The sequence below is a fragment of the Ornithorhynchus anatinus genome, chromosome 3 (genome assembly GCF_004115215.2).
Source record: "Ornithorhynchus anatinus isolate Pmale09 chromosome 3, mOrnAna1.pri.v4, whole genome shotgun sequence".
Lineage (NCBI taxonomy): Eukaryota > Metazoa > Chordata > Mammalia > Monotremata > Ornithorhynchidae > Ornithorhynchus > Ornithorhynchus anatinus.
In genome coordinates this window covers 40,946,935-40,965,050 of record NC_041730.1, presented here as the reverse complement: position 1 = coordinate 40,965,050, position 18,116 = coordinate 40,946,935, and the positions used below count along the sequence as shown (strand labels likewise).

Here is an 18,116-nt window from a genome sequence, read left to right as displayed (position 1 = left end):
ATGAGCCTGGATTTCCCAGGGCCAGCAGAGGTGGCAGGCTGGACAGTCAGGGACTTTGTGAGGAACAGCAAATCATTTAGACTGTAAACCCGTCAAAGGGCAGGGACCGTCTCTATCTGTTACCGATTTGTACATTCCAAGCGCTTAGTACAGTGCTCTGCACGTAGTAAGCGCTCAATAAATACTATTGAATGATTGAATGAAATTCACACCACTGGGGGCGTAACAGGAGAGCATCTGGATGAGGTGAGCAAGAGACGTAGTAAATGTCCACTAAATATCCACCACCACTGATTATCTATTGTACTCTTACTTTGTGCAGAGCACTGTACTAAGCTCATGAGAATCACTCTAGACACCCTGAGATATGTTACTGCCTTGCCCCCTAGTGGTCTGATGGAGTTACTGTTCTTCACAAAGTGGGGGCGGCCTAATAATAATAATAATAAACTATGCCAGTAATAATATCGGTTGTCATTAACATCAGCGTGGCTCAGTGGAAAGAGCACGGGCTTTGGAGTCAGAGGTCATGGGTTCGAATCCCGGCTCCGCCACTTGTCAGCTGTGTGACTTGGGGCGAGTCACTGAACTTCTCGGTGCCTCAGTTACCTCATCTGTAAAATGGGGATTAAGACTGTGAGCCCCACGTGGGACAACCTGATTCCCCTGTGTCTACCCCAGCGCTTAGAACAGTGCTCGGCACGTAGTAAGCGCTTGACAAATACCAACATTATTAACGTTATTAATAACAATATATTTTTAGCGTTGGGCTAAATACTGGAGTAGCTAGTTGATGCTCAGATTGGACATAATCTCTGACATAATCTCTGTCCTACACTGGGCTCATGCTTTAATAGTGAGGGGGAACAAGCATTTCATTCCTATTTTACAGATGAGGAAACAAGCTCAGAAAGGTTACCTGATTTACCCAAGGTTACATGACAGGTAAGTGGCAGAGCCAGGATTAGAATCTGGATTTCCTGACTCTCAATCCTCTGCTTGTTTTTTCCACTAGGCAGTGGGTACCCTGCCATCTTTTTAGGCACTGGGAAAACCAGACTCTTCATATATTTCCATAAATTTATGCAGTGAAAACCACAACAGTGAGCTCAACTTGCCTGTATTTGGGGAAGTACGAGTAAAAGTGCAGGGAAGCAGCGTGGGCTAGTGGATAGAGCACCTTAATACCGTCATTCATCCTATCCTGTCTGGATTACTGCATCAGTCTCCTTGCTGCCCTCCCAGTCTCCTGTCTCTCCCTACTCCAGTCCATACTTCATTCTGCTGCCCGGATCATCTTTCTACCTTACTCCTCAAAACACTCCAGTGGCTGCCCATCCACCTCTGGATCACCATTGGTTTTAAAGCAGTCCACCACCTTGCGTCCTCCTACCTCACCTCACTACTCTCTTTCTAGAATCCAGCCCACACACTTCGCTCCTCTAGTGCTAACCTTCTCACTGTGCCTCAGTCTCACCTGTCTCGCGGCTGATCCCTAGCCCGTGTCCTGCCTCTGGCCTGGAAAGCCCTCCCTCCTCAAATCCATCGGTCTATTATTCTCCCCTCTTCAAAGCCTTATTGAAGGCACATCTCCTCCAAGAGGACTTCCCAGACTAACCCCATCTTTCCTCTTCTCCCACTGCCTTCTGGGTTACCCTGACTTGATTCCTTTGTTCTTCCCCACCCATCCCATCCCCACAGCCCTCATGAATATATCCGTCATTTCTTTATTTATATTGATGACTCTCTTCCCCCATCTAGACTGAAAGCTTGTTGTGGGCAGGCAGTGTTTCTGTTCATTGTTGTACTATACTTTCCTAAGCACTTAGTCGAGTGCTCTGCACACAGTAAGTGCTCAATAAATATGACTGAATGAATGAATAGAGCACAGGGCTGGAAGTCAGAAGGACCTGGGTTCTTATCCCGACTCTGAAACTTGTCTCCCATGTGACCTTGGGAAAGTCACTTCTGTTTTCTGTGTCTCGGTTACCTCATCTGTAAAGTGGGGATTAAGACTATGAGCCCCAGGTGAGACCTGGGCTGTGATGAACCCGATTAGCTTGTGTCTACTCCGGTGCCTAGAACAATGCCTGGCATATAAGTGTTTAACAAATACAAAAACAAAATTAAAAGGAAATAAAAGACAAGATCCTTACCTTCACAGTGTATACAGTCTAACCAGGGGAGAGACACGCACAAACAGTATCTGTTCTTCCAATTTAGACTGCGAACCCTGAGTGGGACAGGGATGGTGTCTGACCTGATTGTATCTTCCCCAGCACTCTGAACAATGTTTGACACACAGTAAGCATTTTACAAATACCACAGTTATTACTTAAAACTAGGAGGAAAAAGAGAGATTTAACTATATTCAAGAATATAGAAAAATGGATAAATGAATAGTGGAATAAGTAGATGTATAGGTATATAAGCATTAAGAGTGACCGGGTAATTGTGTGGTATTCGTTAAGCACTTACTGTGTGCCAGGCACTATACTAAGTTCTGGGATGGAAACCAACAAATCGGGTTGGACACAGTCCCTGTCCCACATGGGGCTCACAGTCTGAATCCCCATTTAACGGATGAGGTAACTGAGGCATAGAGAAGTAAAGTGACTTACCTCAGGTCATACAGCAGACAAGGGGTGGAGCTAGGATTAGGATCCAGGTCCTTTTGACTCCCACTAGGTCATGCTGCTCCTCTAATGCTAATGCTTTAATATTATATGATCATATAAAAACTATAAATGATAATATGATCATTATAATAATAGTGGGAATTTTTTCCTTCTTTGACAAGAGGGAGAAATCAATTCAGAGGTGACCAGTCTCATTCTTACCCTTTTTCTCATAAAAAAAAAGTGGATATTATTGGAAGAAACACTACAGGCAAATGCTTTCCTAGCAGCAAGAACCTACCGTAGACAATCCAAGTTCAGGGCTCTTTTGGGTGAAATCAGAAGAACATCTGACTCGTTTGAAACAGCTTGGTTCGCATAATGAATATTGTCTCGTCTAACAGAACCTTAAAGAGGACCAGGCCTCCAGTGAAAACTGCCATTCCCAAATTGTTTCTGTCAAAATAATAATGATGATGGAACTTATTTAATAATTAGTCTATCAGTTAAGAGCCTATTACCTGTAGAAGCCCTGGAATAGATACCAGATAAATGGGTTAGACGCAGTCCCCATTCCATAAGGGCTGGCATCTTAGCCCAATTTACAGATTCACTCATTCAGTAGTATTTATTGAGCACTTACCATGTGCAGAGCACTGTACTAAGTGTTTGGAGTGTACAATTCAGCAACAGATAGAGACAATCCCTGCCCATTAAAGGGCTCACAGTCTAAACTGGGGAGACGGCAAAGCAGAACAAAACCAAAACAAGCAGCCTAGCTGATGTAATTAGAAAACAATAATAATAATAATGGTATTTGTCAAACACTTATTATGTGTCACGCACTGTTCTAAGTGCTGCAGTAGATGCAAGCTAATTAGATTGGACACAGTCCCTGGCCCATATGGGGCTCAACAGTCCTTAATACCCATTTTATAGATGAGGTAACTGAGGTCCAGAGAAATGAAGTGACTTGCCCAAGGTCACACAGCAGACAAGTGGCTGAGCCGGGATTAGAACCCAGGTCCTTCTGACTCCCAGGTCTGTGTTCTATCCACTAGATCACACTGCTTGATGTCCAACAAGAAGTAGTAGTGGTATGTATTGAACACCTACAGAAAGTAATCTACTTTACTCCGCCCTTCCCACTCCACTCCTTTCCAACACCACTGAGATTGCCGCTCCAAGAGCAAGCCCCACCAGTGGAGGAGCTCACGGTCTCTTTGTTTTCGGTTTTCAGGAGAGCAGCCCCATCGGCAGAATTTTCAGTGGACAGGACGCGCCACCTGATGTCCTTCCTGACCATGCTCGGCCCGAGCCCGGACTGGAACGTGGGCTTGTCGGCGGAAGACCTCTGCACCAAGGAGTGCGGCTGGGTCCAGAAGGTGGTCCAGGACCTGATTCCGTGGGACGCTGGTACCGACAGCGGGGTCAGCTATGAGGTAACGGCCGGCGGAGGCGGAGGCTGGGGCCTGTGAGGAGCAGCTAGGTCCACTGGAGAATGCTCGGGCGTTGTGATCAGCTCCTGGGCATCATCCATCCCCCTTCTTCTGCTTCAATCAGTCAGTCGGTCAACCATATTTATTGAGGGTTTACGGTGTGCAGATCACTGTACTACGCACTTGGATGAGTACGGTTTAACAGTATAGCAGACACATTGCCTGCCTCCAACTCTAGAGGAAAAGACAGCCAGTAATAGAAATAAATAAATTACAGCTATGGACATGAGTTCTGTGGCCTAGGACGAGGATGAATAAAGGGAATGAGGCAGGGTGAAGAGGAAATGAGAGCTTAGTCAGAGAACGCCTCTTGGAGAAGGCTTCAGTAAGGCTTTGAAGTGGTGGAGAGTGATTGTCTGTCGGACTATACCAAGTGCTTGGGAGAGTACAACATAACAGAGTTGGTAGACACATTCCCTGCCCACAACAAGGTCGTAGTCTTCGGCTATCAACGCTTTGTTTTATGTTATCTTTGATAAGCACGCGAGTCTCAAGAAATTGTCCTACCCTACAAAGGACTTCTATACCCACCAGGTTTGATGGGCTACCACCTGTATTCTTGGATTCCTTCTTATCTTAAAAACACCCCTGCCCCCGCACAACCCAACCAGGAATCCCACAGGGTTGATGAATTTGCTGTTCTCTCATAATAATAATTAGGGTATTTGATAAGTGCTGCTTACTATGTGCCAGACACTGTGCTAAGCACTGGGGTGGATACAAGCAAATCAGGTTGGATGCAGTCCCTGTCCCACACGGTGCTCACAGTCTCAATCCCCCTTTTACAGATGAGGTAACTGAGGTCCAGAGAAGTGAGGAGACTTGCCCAAGGTCATAAAACAGGCAAGTGATGGAGCGGGATTAGAACCCATGACCTTCTGACTCCCAGGTCCTTGGTCTATCCACTATCCCTTGCTGTTTCCTCATGTGCTCAGGAGACTCCCTCCTCTCAACCCCGTTCAGGACCTTGTTGGTGGCAGAACCCGTTAAGACAACTCATCATGTCAGAATACTTAGAGGTGTTCAACTGCCCAATGGGGTTGGAATACTTGTGTCTTTGAATAATGATCACAGTGTTCTTAAATGCCTTCTATGTGCCCAGCAGTGTACTGAGGGCTGGGGCAGAAACAAGACTATCAGGTAGGATACTGCTCCTGTCCTACGTGGCGCTCGTAGTCTAAGGGGGAGAACTGGTATTTACTCGTCGTTTTATAAATGAGGGGGAACTGAGGCCCAGGGAAATTAAGTGACTTGCCCAAGGTCATTTAGCAGGCAAGTGGCAGAGCCAGAATTAGAACCCAGGTCCTCTGACTCCCAGACCCGTGCTCTTTCCACTAAGCCACGTTGCCCCTCTAAGATGGACCGATCCCATCTATGTTTCCTCTGGGCCCAGATTGGCTCCAACTCAGTTATCCAAGAATCCCAGGACAAATGATTGACTGTTTCTGGGCCAGAGGTGGCTTGAGGAATGGCAGTTTCTTTGCTTCGTTCTATCACACTGGGAGCCTGTAAGCAGAGTGGTGGATGGAATAAGTGAAGGAGCTTCCTTGAGCCACCAAGAGCAGCCCAGAGAGGTCCAGAGCAGCCCACACACTTCTGGACCACCAAGAACTGATCAGGATCCTTGTGGGTCAATCAGTGATACCACTGAAAAAAAAAAATCATCTTACGCTTCCTAGGAGCACTCGGGAATGCCTCTATTGAAGAGAAGCAGCATGTTCTAGGGGAGAGAACATGGGGCTGGGAGTCGCAGTTTTGCCACTTACCTGCAGTTTGACCTTGGGCAAGTCACTTCACTTCTCTGTGCCTCAGTTTTGAGAGGGTATCTGTTGTCGGGTGAAAGGAGCAGGGTGCCATCTCTAAAGATCTGGAAAGGTCTGGAAACTCCCCTGAAGGATTCTCCACTGGATGGTTCTCCCCACTCTTTTTAACAGTGGGGGTTTCTGGGAATTACGGACTTATCCTCCGTAATTGTGTCCCTGGTTTGATCATCGGCAAATTTCACCTTCACACCTGCTCATCTTCTCGCGATCTGATGCGGATTTGAATAAAGTTAGTCTGCACAGTGCCGCCTTCTGGGAAGAATAATTATAATAATGACAATAATAATAATAATGATAATAATAATGAATAATTATATTTGTTAAGCACTTACTAAGTGCCAAGCACTGTACTAAGCACATAGGTACACCAAGATAAGCAGATCCGACTTGGGGCTCACAGTCCAAGGAAAAGGGACAACAGGTATTAAATCCTAATTTTACAGAGAAGGGAACTGAGGGCCAGAGAAACAAAGTGACTCTCCCAAGGTCACACAGCAGCTAAGTGGCAGATTAGAATTCAGGTCCCTTGACTCCCAGCTCTGTGTTCTTATCACTGAACTCTACTGCCTCTAGGAAGTCTAAGGAGATATTTTTTTACATAATTTTTTAAGCACTTACTGTGTGTCAGGCACTATTGTAAGAGCTAGGGAAGATACAAGATAGTCAAGTATTGACAAGGATCAGGTTGGACAGCGTCCCTGTCCCACAGGGAGCTCAGGTCTTAATCATCATTTTGCAGATGAAGTAACTGAAGCACTGAGAAGCGACGTGACCTGCCCAAGGTCACATAGCAGATAAATTGTGGAGCCAGGATTGGAATGTAGGTCCTCTTATTCTCAGGTCTGTGCTCTACCCACTAGACCACACTGCTTTTCTATTGGCAGGGCTTCCCCAGCCGGTTGGAACCAGTTTGCAGGGTGGTCCCAGGATTGTCCATTTGGCTTTTTTCAAGCCAAGCTGCTATTCAAAGAATGTGTCTGTTTGTTGCTGTCTCGTACTCTCCCCAGTACAGTGCTCTGCACACAGTAAGTGCTCAATAAATACGATCGACTGACTGATAAGGAGCAGAGAAGAAAGGTCTGAAAGCGCTAATTATCTCCCGTGGACTTATACTCTGTGTTTACATCATCGCCACTTTCAGTGGTCCCGACTTCTCATCCTGGGTCATGAAATCAAAGGAAGAGGAGCTCTTTCAAGCCCTTAGTGTAAGTAGACAGAACAGCAAGGAAACTGACATGAACTTTCCACAGGAGAAAAATAAATAATAATAATAATAATAATGTTGGTATTTGTTAAGCGCTTACTATGTGCCGAGCACTGTTCTAAGCGCTGGGGTAGACATAGGGGAATCAGGTTGTCCCTCATGGGGCTCACAGTCTTAATCCCCATTTTACAGATGAGGGAACTGAGGCACAGAGAAGTTAAGTGACTTGCCCACAGTCACACAGCCGACAAGTGGCAGAGCTGGGATTCGAACTCATGAGCCCTGACTCCAAAGCCCATGCTCTTTCCACTGAGCCACGCTGCTTCTCCAAAGGCATGGACTGTGTCCAGGGTGTATAAATAACAGAAGGGGGTAACTGAAAGGGAAAACTCCTGGGGAACATGGGAGGACTCCTAAAGACTGAACAGGCCTAATAAGCCAATAAGCCTAATAAACCAATGAGGAAGTTCTCTTGAATACAGTCACACAGTCTTGCTCTCCTACTATCAGAGTAGACTGATATCTAATCCCAAATCTTCCTCAGGATTAGAAGCAGCATTGCCTAATGGAAAGAGCATGAGTCGGGGCGGGGGGGTGGTCAGAGGACCTCTAATCTCAGCTCCTCACTGGTCTGTTGTGTGACCTTAGGCAAGTCACTTCACTTCTCTTTACCTTAGATTCCTCATCTGCAAAATCAGGACTAAATCCTACTCCCTCCTACTAAAATTATGAGCCCCATCTGGGACAGAGACTGTGTCCAACAATCCCGGCTCTGCCACTTGTCTGCTATGTGACCTTGGGCAAGCCACTTCACTCCTCTGGGCTTCAGTTACCTCATCTGTAAAATGGGGATTGAGACTGTGAGCCCCATATGGGACAGGGACCCTATCCAACTCAATTTGCTTGTAATCTCCCCAGTTTTTAGTACAGTGCCTGGAACATAGTAAGTGCTTAACAAATACTATCATTATTATTATTATTATTACCACCTTGTATCTACCAAAGTGTTTAGGAGGGTATTTGATACATAATAAGGGCTTAACAAGTACTATAATATTGAATATCATCATTCCTTTGGAGGAGTACTATCTGATTCGGCTTAGAGCATCACTTGCATGAGCTGAGTCGTCGCCTAGCGACTAGCTGGTGTGATAGAGAAGAGGAAGGAGACACCAGGTTGATGATGATGATGGTATTTGTTAAGCGCTTACTATGTGTCAAGCACTGTTCTAAGTGTGGGGGTAGATACAAAGTAATCAGGTTGTCTCACGTGGGGGTCACAGTCTTAGTCCCCATTTTACAGATGAGGTAACCAAGGCACAGAGAAGCTCAGTGACTTGCCCGAAGTCACACAGCTGACGAGTGGCAGAGCCAGCATTCGAACCCACGATCTCTGACTCCCAAGCCCGGGCTCTTTCCTCTAAGCCACGCTGCTTCTCTAGATGGAAGCTAATCAGTTTGTCCTACGTGGGGCTCACAGTCTTAATCTCCATTTTACAGATGAGGTAACTGAGGCACAGAGAAGCCAAGTGACTTGCCCAAAGTCACACAGCTGACAAGTGGCAGAGTCGGGATTAAAACCCACAACCTCTGACTCCCAAGCCCGTGCTCTTTCCACTAAGCCCCGCTCCTTGTTTTCATCCCTGAGGAGAAGCCAATCCTCAGAGATATTGGCTCACCCAAGTCTCAGAACTATTTGGAAATTGCTGATCATCAGCACCTCACTCCTCATTACTTGGCTTTTCCTAAAACATTTTCATCTTGAACCTAATCCCAGTTGTCCCAAAGTAGCTCCCTGCCCGAGCTTGCTCAATCCTAGCTGCCAATTCTACTCCTCCTCAGGCCAAGATTCTGCAAGGAAGTCCTTTGTGGCTGATTTTCTGCATCACTGGAGATCTGAGGGGCCGGCTGCCATCACCAGGGTTTCGGTGATTGTATTTCAGTCCAGAGCCCGAAAAAAATCCTCTGTCACATCGCTGGGGTTTAAAGTCTGACTGATTCCTCAGGCTGGCCGCCAGGTCGACACTGACCTATTCTTCATCTCTCGTCTTCTGGATTTTACGCTGATTGGAACATATTTGTGATTATCCTAACTGCTGTACCAAATCTCAAGCAAAACAAGGAACTTCAACATTCTCAGTACAAGCCACCTACTTGGCTAATGATGCACCCTCAAAAGGATTTGGTATCAGAAGCAAATGAGGAGAACCTTTCACGGGGAATGTTTTATAAGGTCAGAGAATTGAGACACAGAGAGGTTAAGTGACTTGCCTGGTCACACAGCAGGCAAGTGGCGGAGCTGGGATTGGAACCCAGGTCTCCTAATTCCTAGGTCCATGCTCTATCCACTAGGTCACTCTGCTTCTTATTCTTTTCAACTGGTAAAACTTCTGTTTACTGGGCTTTGGAGAAGTTTCTGAGTTTTAACTTGGCTCCTTTCTGCCTGACCTCTGCAAACTGATGATCAGCGTAATATATTTAGAAAGAGTGCTTCTCTGAGGACAAAAGGAAGCCATTCAACAAGAGCGATCAGTTTAAATTTTGTGTAATGATTTTCTTATGCCAGTCTTTCATTCCTGGAACTTGCTTGCAGATAAATCCTGATATGTGGCCTTTTCTTCAGGTTTACCTTAGAATAATAATAGTTCAAATTTTTTACAGTAGCTTTAAAAAATTTTAAGCCTGCTTTCACGTCGTTTATCTCATTCACACCCCACAACATCCATGGGAGGTAGAAGAGGGTTCCCCATTTTACAGATGAGGAAAGTGAGGTCCAGAGAGGTTAAATGACTTGCCTGAGGTCACCCAGGAGGCTCCTGAATGAGCTCGGTCATTCATTCGATCGTATTTATTGAGCTTTTACTGGGTTCGGAGCATCCTACTGAGCGGGCGGGTGGGAGAGTACAATACAACAGTAAACAGACACATCCCCTGCTAACAAAGAGTTTAGAGACGAGAACCCGTATCTCCTTAACTCCCATGCCCCTATTCTTTTTACTTGACCTTGGTCCCACCACCAAACACATCACAGTGGCTGGATTTTGAATTATGGGCTCATGCATGGCAGAGACAATTCTACTGCCAAGTCAGATACTGGGTTAGGCCATTCCGAAGTATCCAAAGTCAAGGAATCGCTCAGGTAGTGAAAGAGAAATTCCCAGGAAGGGGTGTGAATCTCCTGGTTTATCACTCTCTAAGCAGATTAATAAAGGTCTATGGGTTGACAAAGGGGGAAATTCTACATTCACTGTCAAGCATCCTGGGTCAGTAGACTCAAGGGAAATACAACATAAAAGGGCATGGAGCAAACATGTTCCCTAAGAGAGATAATACCTTTCTCAAAGCACCTAAATTCAAGTCAGTAGGGCCTTATTCACCCTTAGAAATCAATCTGTTCGGTGTTAAATCAACCAGCCAACACCATCTAGGAAACTCTACACTGTCAGCCTCTTGAGGGCAGGGATCGTGACTACCAACTCTTTTTAAAGGTATTCTGCCAAGTGCTTAGTACAGTGCTCTGCACATAGTAAATACACAATAAATACCACTGAATTACTGAACAAACAAACCGTCCAGAAAATCAAAGCGAAAAGTGGATTTCCCCCTGCAGTAGGGCTGATCCTGGGGAAGCAGCTTCTCAGATCCTGCTCCTGATGAGCAAAATGCTATGTGTCTACTGTCCCCTCCATTTTAATTTATCTCTGGCCAATCAATCAATCAACCAGTGCTATTTATTGAGCATCTTCTGAGTGCAGAGCACTATATTAAGCACCTGGGAGAGTACAATAGAACAGTCCTCACCACTGGCTTTAAAGCAGTCCATCACCTTGCCCCCTCCTACCTCACCTCTCTTCTCTCCTACTACAACCCAGCCCACACACTTTGCTCCTCTGATGCTAACCTTCTCACTGTGCCTCAGTCTCGCCTATCTTGACGCCGACCCCTCGCCGGCCTCCTGCCTCTGACATGCATCGTCCTCCCTCCTCATATTTGACAGACAATGACTCTCCCCACTTTTAAAGCCTTATTGAAGGCCCATCTCCTCCGAGAGGCCTTCCCTGACTAAGCCCTCATTTCCTCTTCTCCCATTCCCTTCTGCATCACCCTCACATTTAGATTTTTTTTCTTTATTCACCCCTCCCTCAACCCCGTAGCACCTCCGTACGTATCCATAATAAATTCATTTATATTAATGTATGTCACCCTTTCTGGAGTGTGAGCTCATTTGGGGCAGGGCATGTGTCGACCAACTCGGTTGCATCGTGCTCTCCCAGGTGCTTAGTGCAGTGCTGTGCACACCATCAGCACGCAATAAAGATGATTGATTGATTAATCTTACAGATTGATAGACCAAGAGATACATGCCTCTTCCTGGACATGTACCCCCTAGAAAATGTCTCTGCCCACTGGCTTTATCTCTGTTGTACAAGTTTGTAATATTTCTTGGTTACGTTTGGAGCTATCTTTAGCTCCCTTTGGTTGTCCCTCTTTCCTCTTTGCTGTTCTCACCTCTTCCATATTTAGCACCATCTGGGAATGTAATCACTACGCTATTTATTCCTCTTCCCGGTCATTAGGAGAGATGTTAATTGCAAAGAGGCTTCCCTAAAACCCAGTAAACATTATCTATCATATGTAGAACCGGGCTCGACTTGAATATGGATAAAATCCTTCTTTCTAATTTGAGACCTGTTCCCAAAAAAGCTTGGGTGATTGTTTTGGGTCCCGGAATCATTCACAACCCTGTCCCAGTCCCGCTCTTGTGACGACCCCTCACCACCCCGAGTTGTTCCATTCATCTAAAATCTCCCCTCCCACAAACAATGCACATTTTATATTGAACCCAATTTAGAACTTCCAGGATCAAAAAGAAACTCCTCATCATTGGCTTCAAAGAACTCCATCACCTTGCCCCCTCCGACCTTACCTTTCAGATTCTGATTTCCTAACTACAACCCAGCCCACTCACTTCACTACTCGGATGCCAACCTGTTTACTGTATCTCGATCTCATCTGTCTCACTGCCGATCCCCTGCCCATATCCTGCCACTGGCTTGGAACTCCCACCCCCTTCATTTCTGATAGACATTTTCTCTACCCACCTTCAAAGCCTAATTGAAAGCACATCTCCTCCGAGACACCTACCCTGACTAAACCCTCGTTTCCTCTTCTCCCACTCCTTTCTGCATCACCCTTGCACTTGGATTCTCACCCTTTATTCACCCCTCCCTTAGCTCCTTGGCACTCATGGACCTATCCATACTTTATTTATGTCAGTGTCCATCACCGCTTCTAGCCCGTAAGACCCTTGCGGGCAGGGAGTGTGTCTACGAACTCTGTTACATAGTACTCTCCCAAATGCTTAGTACAGTGCTCTGCACACAGTAAGCCCTGATTCAGAAAAGAACTCCTCTTCTGCCTCTTCTTACCATTCCAACTATATTTATACCATCGTCATTATCATCCATTCTCAATTATCCATTCTCACTTATCAAACCCTGTGTTGGGATAAAGGCACTGGTCCTTATGCCCAAAGATTGATACACAAGAGGGTGGGCATAGAGAGCAAAGACTCTCTGACTTCCCTGATTCCCCTGGGGCTGAGGTAAACGTGGTCCCTTGGAAGCAAGATTCAGTCAGTCAGTCCGTCAGCCAATCGTATTTATTGAGCGCTTACTGTGTGCCGAGCACTGCTCTTAGCGCTTGGGAGAGTACAATATAACAATAAAACAGACACATTCCCTGCCCACAAAGAGCTTGCAGTCTGGAGGGGGAGCTTATGAGAGGAGCTTTGGGTAATTTATTGGTGAAAGGCAATAGGGCAGGCAGTTGATCTAGATAATACGGGCCTCAAATTCCCAAGAATAAAGCCCCAATTGGCAGTCGCTACTGCACTAATCCATCAGACCACCACCAGCTCTGCATTTAATAGTAATAATAATAACAATAATAATGGTATTTGTTAAACACTTACTATGTGCCAAGCACTGTTCTAAGCACTGGGGTAGATAGAAGGTAATGAGATTGTCCCACGTGGGGCTCACAGTCTTAATCCCCATTTTACAGAGGAGGTAACTGAGGCCCAGAGAAGTTAAGTGACTTGTCCAAAGTCACACAGCTGATAAGTGGAGGAGCCAGGATTAGAACCCATGACCTCTGACTCCCAAGCCTGTGCTCTTCCCACTAGTCATGCTGCTTCTCCACTGCATTTCACTCTGGGTCCTGTCTACTGGTCAAAACGTTTTCTCTGTAATCATTCTTCTCTTCCTCTTCTCACTGGTCAGGCATAATGGAACATTGGAGAAGTGCCTTGGCTTAGAGCGGGTGCTGAATTTTAGAGTGAATTCGCTGCACTTTATTCGATCCCATAAAATACACTGTATAATTTTGTGGGTTTATAATTTGGTAAATTGCTCTGGGTTTTTATTTAGTTTTGGCTTAGCTTCTGATTACATTCAGATCGGTTTGGAATTTGGGTCAGGTTGAGATTCTGCTTTGAGTTGTCTCTTTCTGCTGGAACAAGAGAGAAGGGATTTCATAGGGTTTTAATCAGTACTTTCCTTAACTAAACAGTGGCAAATCTAGGGTCACCGCTCCCTCCTGGCAGCCCACCCCCGGGCCACTATTCTTTGAGCCACATGGCGTAAGGGATAGAGCCCAGGCCTAGAAGTCAAAAGATCACGGATTCTAATTCTTGCTCTGCTAATTGTCTGCTGTGTGACCTTGGACAAGTCACTTCACTTCTCTGGGCCTCAGTTACCTCATCTGTAAAATGGGGATTGAGACGTGAGCCCCACGTGGGACAGGATCTGTGTCCAACCCGATTTGCTTGCATCCACTCCAGCACCTAGTACAGTGTCTGACCCAGAGTAAGTGATCAACAAACACCGTAAAGATTATTATTATTGTCATTATTATTAGCAGCAGCAGCTGAGCTAGTGATAAAAGAAAATTTCTGTTCCTCAGAGTCCCTGGTCCCTGGAGCGATCCTTTGGTATATTGGCGGTAACCACATCAGTAGGGGCAGCTTCTCCTCTTTCTTACTTCAGCTGTCGCTTCTCCCCCTCTACAATATAAGTTCATCACGGGCAGGGAATGTGGCAACCGAGCTGAGAAGCGGTGTGCCTAGTGGGTAGAGCACAGGTCTGGGAGTCAGAAAAACCTGGTTCTAATCTCAGTTCTGCTACTTGTCTGCTTGCGCAAGTCCCCTCGCTTCTCTGTGCCTTAGTTCCCTCATCTGTAAAGTGGGGATTAGGACTGTGAGCCTGATGTAGAACTGTATCCAATCTGATTATCTTGTATCTAACCCAGGGCACAGTACAGTGCCAGGCACAGAGTAAGTTCTTAACAAATACCATAAAGAAAACTCTGTTGTATTGTACTCTCCCAAGCACACTCAATAAATATCATTGATTGGTTAACTACTGCTCACGGAGACAACTCTACCAAGAGAGAACGGTACGAACCCACTCGGGTGCCCTTTCCTACTATACAAGTAATAAAATAAACAATAATGCTGGTATTTGTTAAGCACTTACTATGTGCCAAGCACTGTTCTAAGCACTGGGGTAGACACAAGGGAATCAGGTTGTCCCACGAGAGGCTCACAGTCTTCATCCCCATTTTCCAGATGAGGTAACTGAGGCCCAGAGAAGTGAAGTGACTTGCCCAAAGTCACACAGCTGACAAATGGCCAAGCCGGGATTTGAACCCATGACCTCTGGCTCCAAAGCCCGTGCTCTTTCCACTGAGCCACGCTGCTTCTCATGATGTGATATTTCAAGGGCAGAACTCGTGCTCTTGGTTGAAAACCTCCACAGAAGTTTCATTTTCCTAAATCCCCGCTTTTGACCTGCAAAATCCTAGAAGATATTGGTATTATCATTATCGGTATTATCATGGCTACTAATAATAAACATTGTTAAGCTCTACATGCCAAGCACCATGCAAAGTGCTTGGGTAGGCACAAGATGGTCAGATTGGACAAAGTCCCTTTCCACCCGAGACTCACAGTCCAAGAGGAAGGGAGAACAAGCATTATTATCGCCATTTTATGGAGGAGGGAACTGAGCCACAGACAAGTTAAATGACCTGCCCAAGGTCACACAAACAAATTCCACTCTCATTTGTACGTCAGACAGTCAGGAAAGGATAACACCAAACTTCCTTCAAGTCTATTACCAACCTCTATTTTCTCTTGGCACCACCAGCAGTAGTTTGAGGCCAAAGAAATGGAAGGAGGAAACCCAGGAAATCCCCACAACACTAATTTACATATCTTAAAATTATACATTGCAAATTACTTATTTACTCACATTACTGTCTGTCTTCCCGTCTAGACTGTAAGTTCACTATGGGCAGGGTAAAAATAAAAAATAAATAAATGGTGGTATTTGTTAAGGGCTTACTATGTGCAAAGCACTGTTCTAAGCGCTGGGGGGAAACAAGGTGATCAGGCTATCCAACGTTAGGCTCACAGTTTTAATCCCCATTTTCCAGATGAGGTAACCGAGGCACAGAGAAGCTAAGTGACTTGCCCAAAGTCACACAGCTGGCAAGCGGCAGAGCCGGGATTAGAACCCACGACCTCTGACTCCCAAGCCCGGGCTCTTTCCAGTGAGCCACGCTGCTTCTCTAAGTCTGCTAATTCTGCTAATTCTGTTGTACTGTACTCTTCCAAGCGTTTAGTACAGTGCTCTGCACATAATAATTGCTCAGTAAAAATGATTGATTGATTGATTGATTGAAAATTCTCTTTGGGTGTTTCTCAGGAGACTGACTGGTGGGGAAATTGCTTGGGAAGAAAATGGAAAATCAGTGGCTAGTGCCTCAAAACAGGTCCCGGAATGATCGATGTCAGCATCAATTCTTCAGGGAAGGTGGGATGAAAGAAGTCAAAGGGATCCCTTTCGGGCTTTCCAGTGGGCTACAGTGTTCCGTGCCTTGGAACCCTCCCCAACTTTTCATGGTATTTGTTAAGTGCTTACTATGTGCCAGGCACTGCACTAAGCACTGGGGAAGATACAAGCTAATCAGGGAGGACACAGTCCACGGCCCACGTGGGGCCCACAGTCTTAATCCCCGTTTTACAGATGAGGTAACTGAGGCACAGAGAAGTGAAATGATTTCCCCAAGATCACAAACCAGACAAGTGATGGAGCTGGGATGAGAGCCAGTCGGGATGAGAAGCCGGGTCCTTCCGAGTCCCAGGCTCGAGTTCTATCCGGTAGGCCACAGGATGTGGCAAGGCAAAAACTGGCAGAAATTCTAGACCAAAGTCCTCAATCCACCACTGACAGCAGGCAAGAGCCTCACTAATGATTGCTGCTCGCTTCCCCTCAGTCTCCCTGCACCTTAATTAGAGTTCCCCACTATGACATTCAGTCAGGCGGCACGGTGGCTTGCTCCAGCATTATTCCGCTCTCACGGAGCATTCTTCATCCAATTCAAATGCGAAGCAGGGGAGACCATATATTCTGAAACCGTTTGCTAAAATTACCGTGTTTGCTCTACAGTGAATCAGCTGTCTTGACAACAAGAACCACAACAAGATCATTTATACGTCACAGGGACGATCCACATCTAGCACGCTGGAGAAAAACACATCCAAGAAAGCCGTTTCTGTCCGTGCGGTAGGGATGGAGTCGGGCCTTTTTTAGCTGAGTAGCTCCTGACCTCTGGTGGTTTTACGGGCTCACCTCACACTCCAGAGATTTCCCTTGGGCATGTCCTGCCCTAAAAATTCCAAGTTATCGTAATTAGATGTTAAGTCATTTCTACTTAAATCAGTCTTCAAAGCAAATCGTCTGGGAGAGAGTGGGGAAATGGCCCTTGTTTGAAGAGCTTCAGCTTCTGTTTGTATAGTCTCCTCTCCATTAGCTACTCTCAGATTCCATGCCAAAAATATCCTCCAGTGCTTAAAGTAGGGGGGATTTCAGACATTGATGTAAATCTTCATGCCACATTCTCTCCCAGTGAAAAAAAAAAAATGAATGGACTGAGAAATTAGTCTTTTCCACCCGATTTCTGGTCTCTAGATCAGGCTTACTTGGTTAAGGTTTTGGGTTTCTTCATGCCCTAAAGCCACTCCAACAGAAGTTCCTAAGAATCACTTTGTTAGTTAGAATTTTGAGACTGTGAGTAGGAGGGAAGTTTTGTCCTGGCTCGTTGTGAGGAATGAGTGCTAGCCAGAAGCAGCGTGGCTCAGTGGAAAGAGCCCGGGCTTGGGGGGTCAGAGGACATGGGTTCGAATCCCAGCTCTGCCACTTGTCAGCTGTGTGACTGTGGGCAAGTCACTTAACTTCTCTGTGCCTCAGTTACCTCATCTGTAAAATGAGGATTAACTGTAAGCCTCATATGGGACAAGCTGATTACCCTGTATCTACCCCAGCACTTAGAACAGTGCTTGCACATAGTAGCGCTTAACAAATACCAACATTATTATTATTATCATTGTTCATTTTACAGATGAGGTAACTGAGGCACATAGAAGTAAAGTGACTTGTCCAAGATCACACAGCCGACACGTGGTGGAGCCCAGAGTAGAACCCAGGACCTTGTGACTCCCAAACCTATGCTCTATCCAACGGTACCCTGAAACTAGCTCTAATTACTTTGGCATCAGAACCTGTAGTGATTCCCAAGGAGTGTGAGTTTTAAAGCCTGTCAGATGATTCTAAACCTTTATTAATATTCGAAGGAAAATCTAATAAAAATGTTGTCAATTACAGCTTCAGATGTTCTAAGCAATTGTAGCCCTGCTGAAGTGTCAAAATGAGCTGGAAGGGTGCAGATTTTCTTGTAAATCATCTGAAATGGGACAAGAGTCATCAATAATTAAAAGTGAAGTGAAGCACTTTTTGCAACATAAATGAATAATCATCCTTGAAAAGAAGGAATAAAGCATTTCCTTTTCCCTTTTCCTCTACTGCGAAATTCCACCTGCACGGTATTTATCCTTTGACACTGCTTG

General features: G+C 45.6%; 1 protein-coding gene across 3 annotated transcripts in view; it reads left to right on the top strand.

Annotated features, from left to right (window-relative positions):
* The window catches only part of SPON1 (spondin 1), a 387,007-nt gene that overhangs the window by 343,190 nt on the left and 25,701 nt on the right, over window positions 1–18,116 (top strand). For all 3 annotated transcript variants that reach the window (XM_039911464.1, XM_039911465.1, XM_029060288.2), the window contains exon 8: window positions 3,859–4,060. In XM_039911464.1, the coding sequence (XP_039767398.1) occupies window positions 3,859–4,060 (202 nt within the window). The remainder of the gene's footprint in view (window positions 1–3,858; window positions 4,061–18,116) is intronic.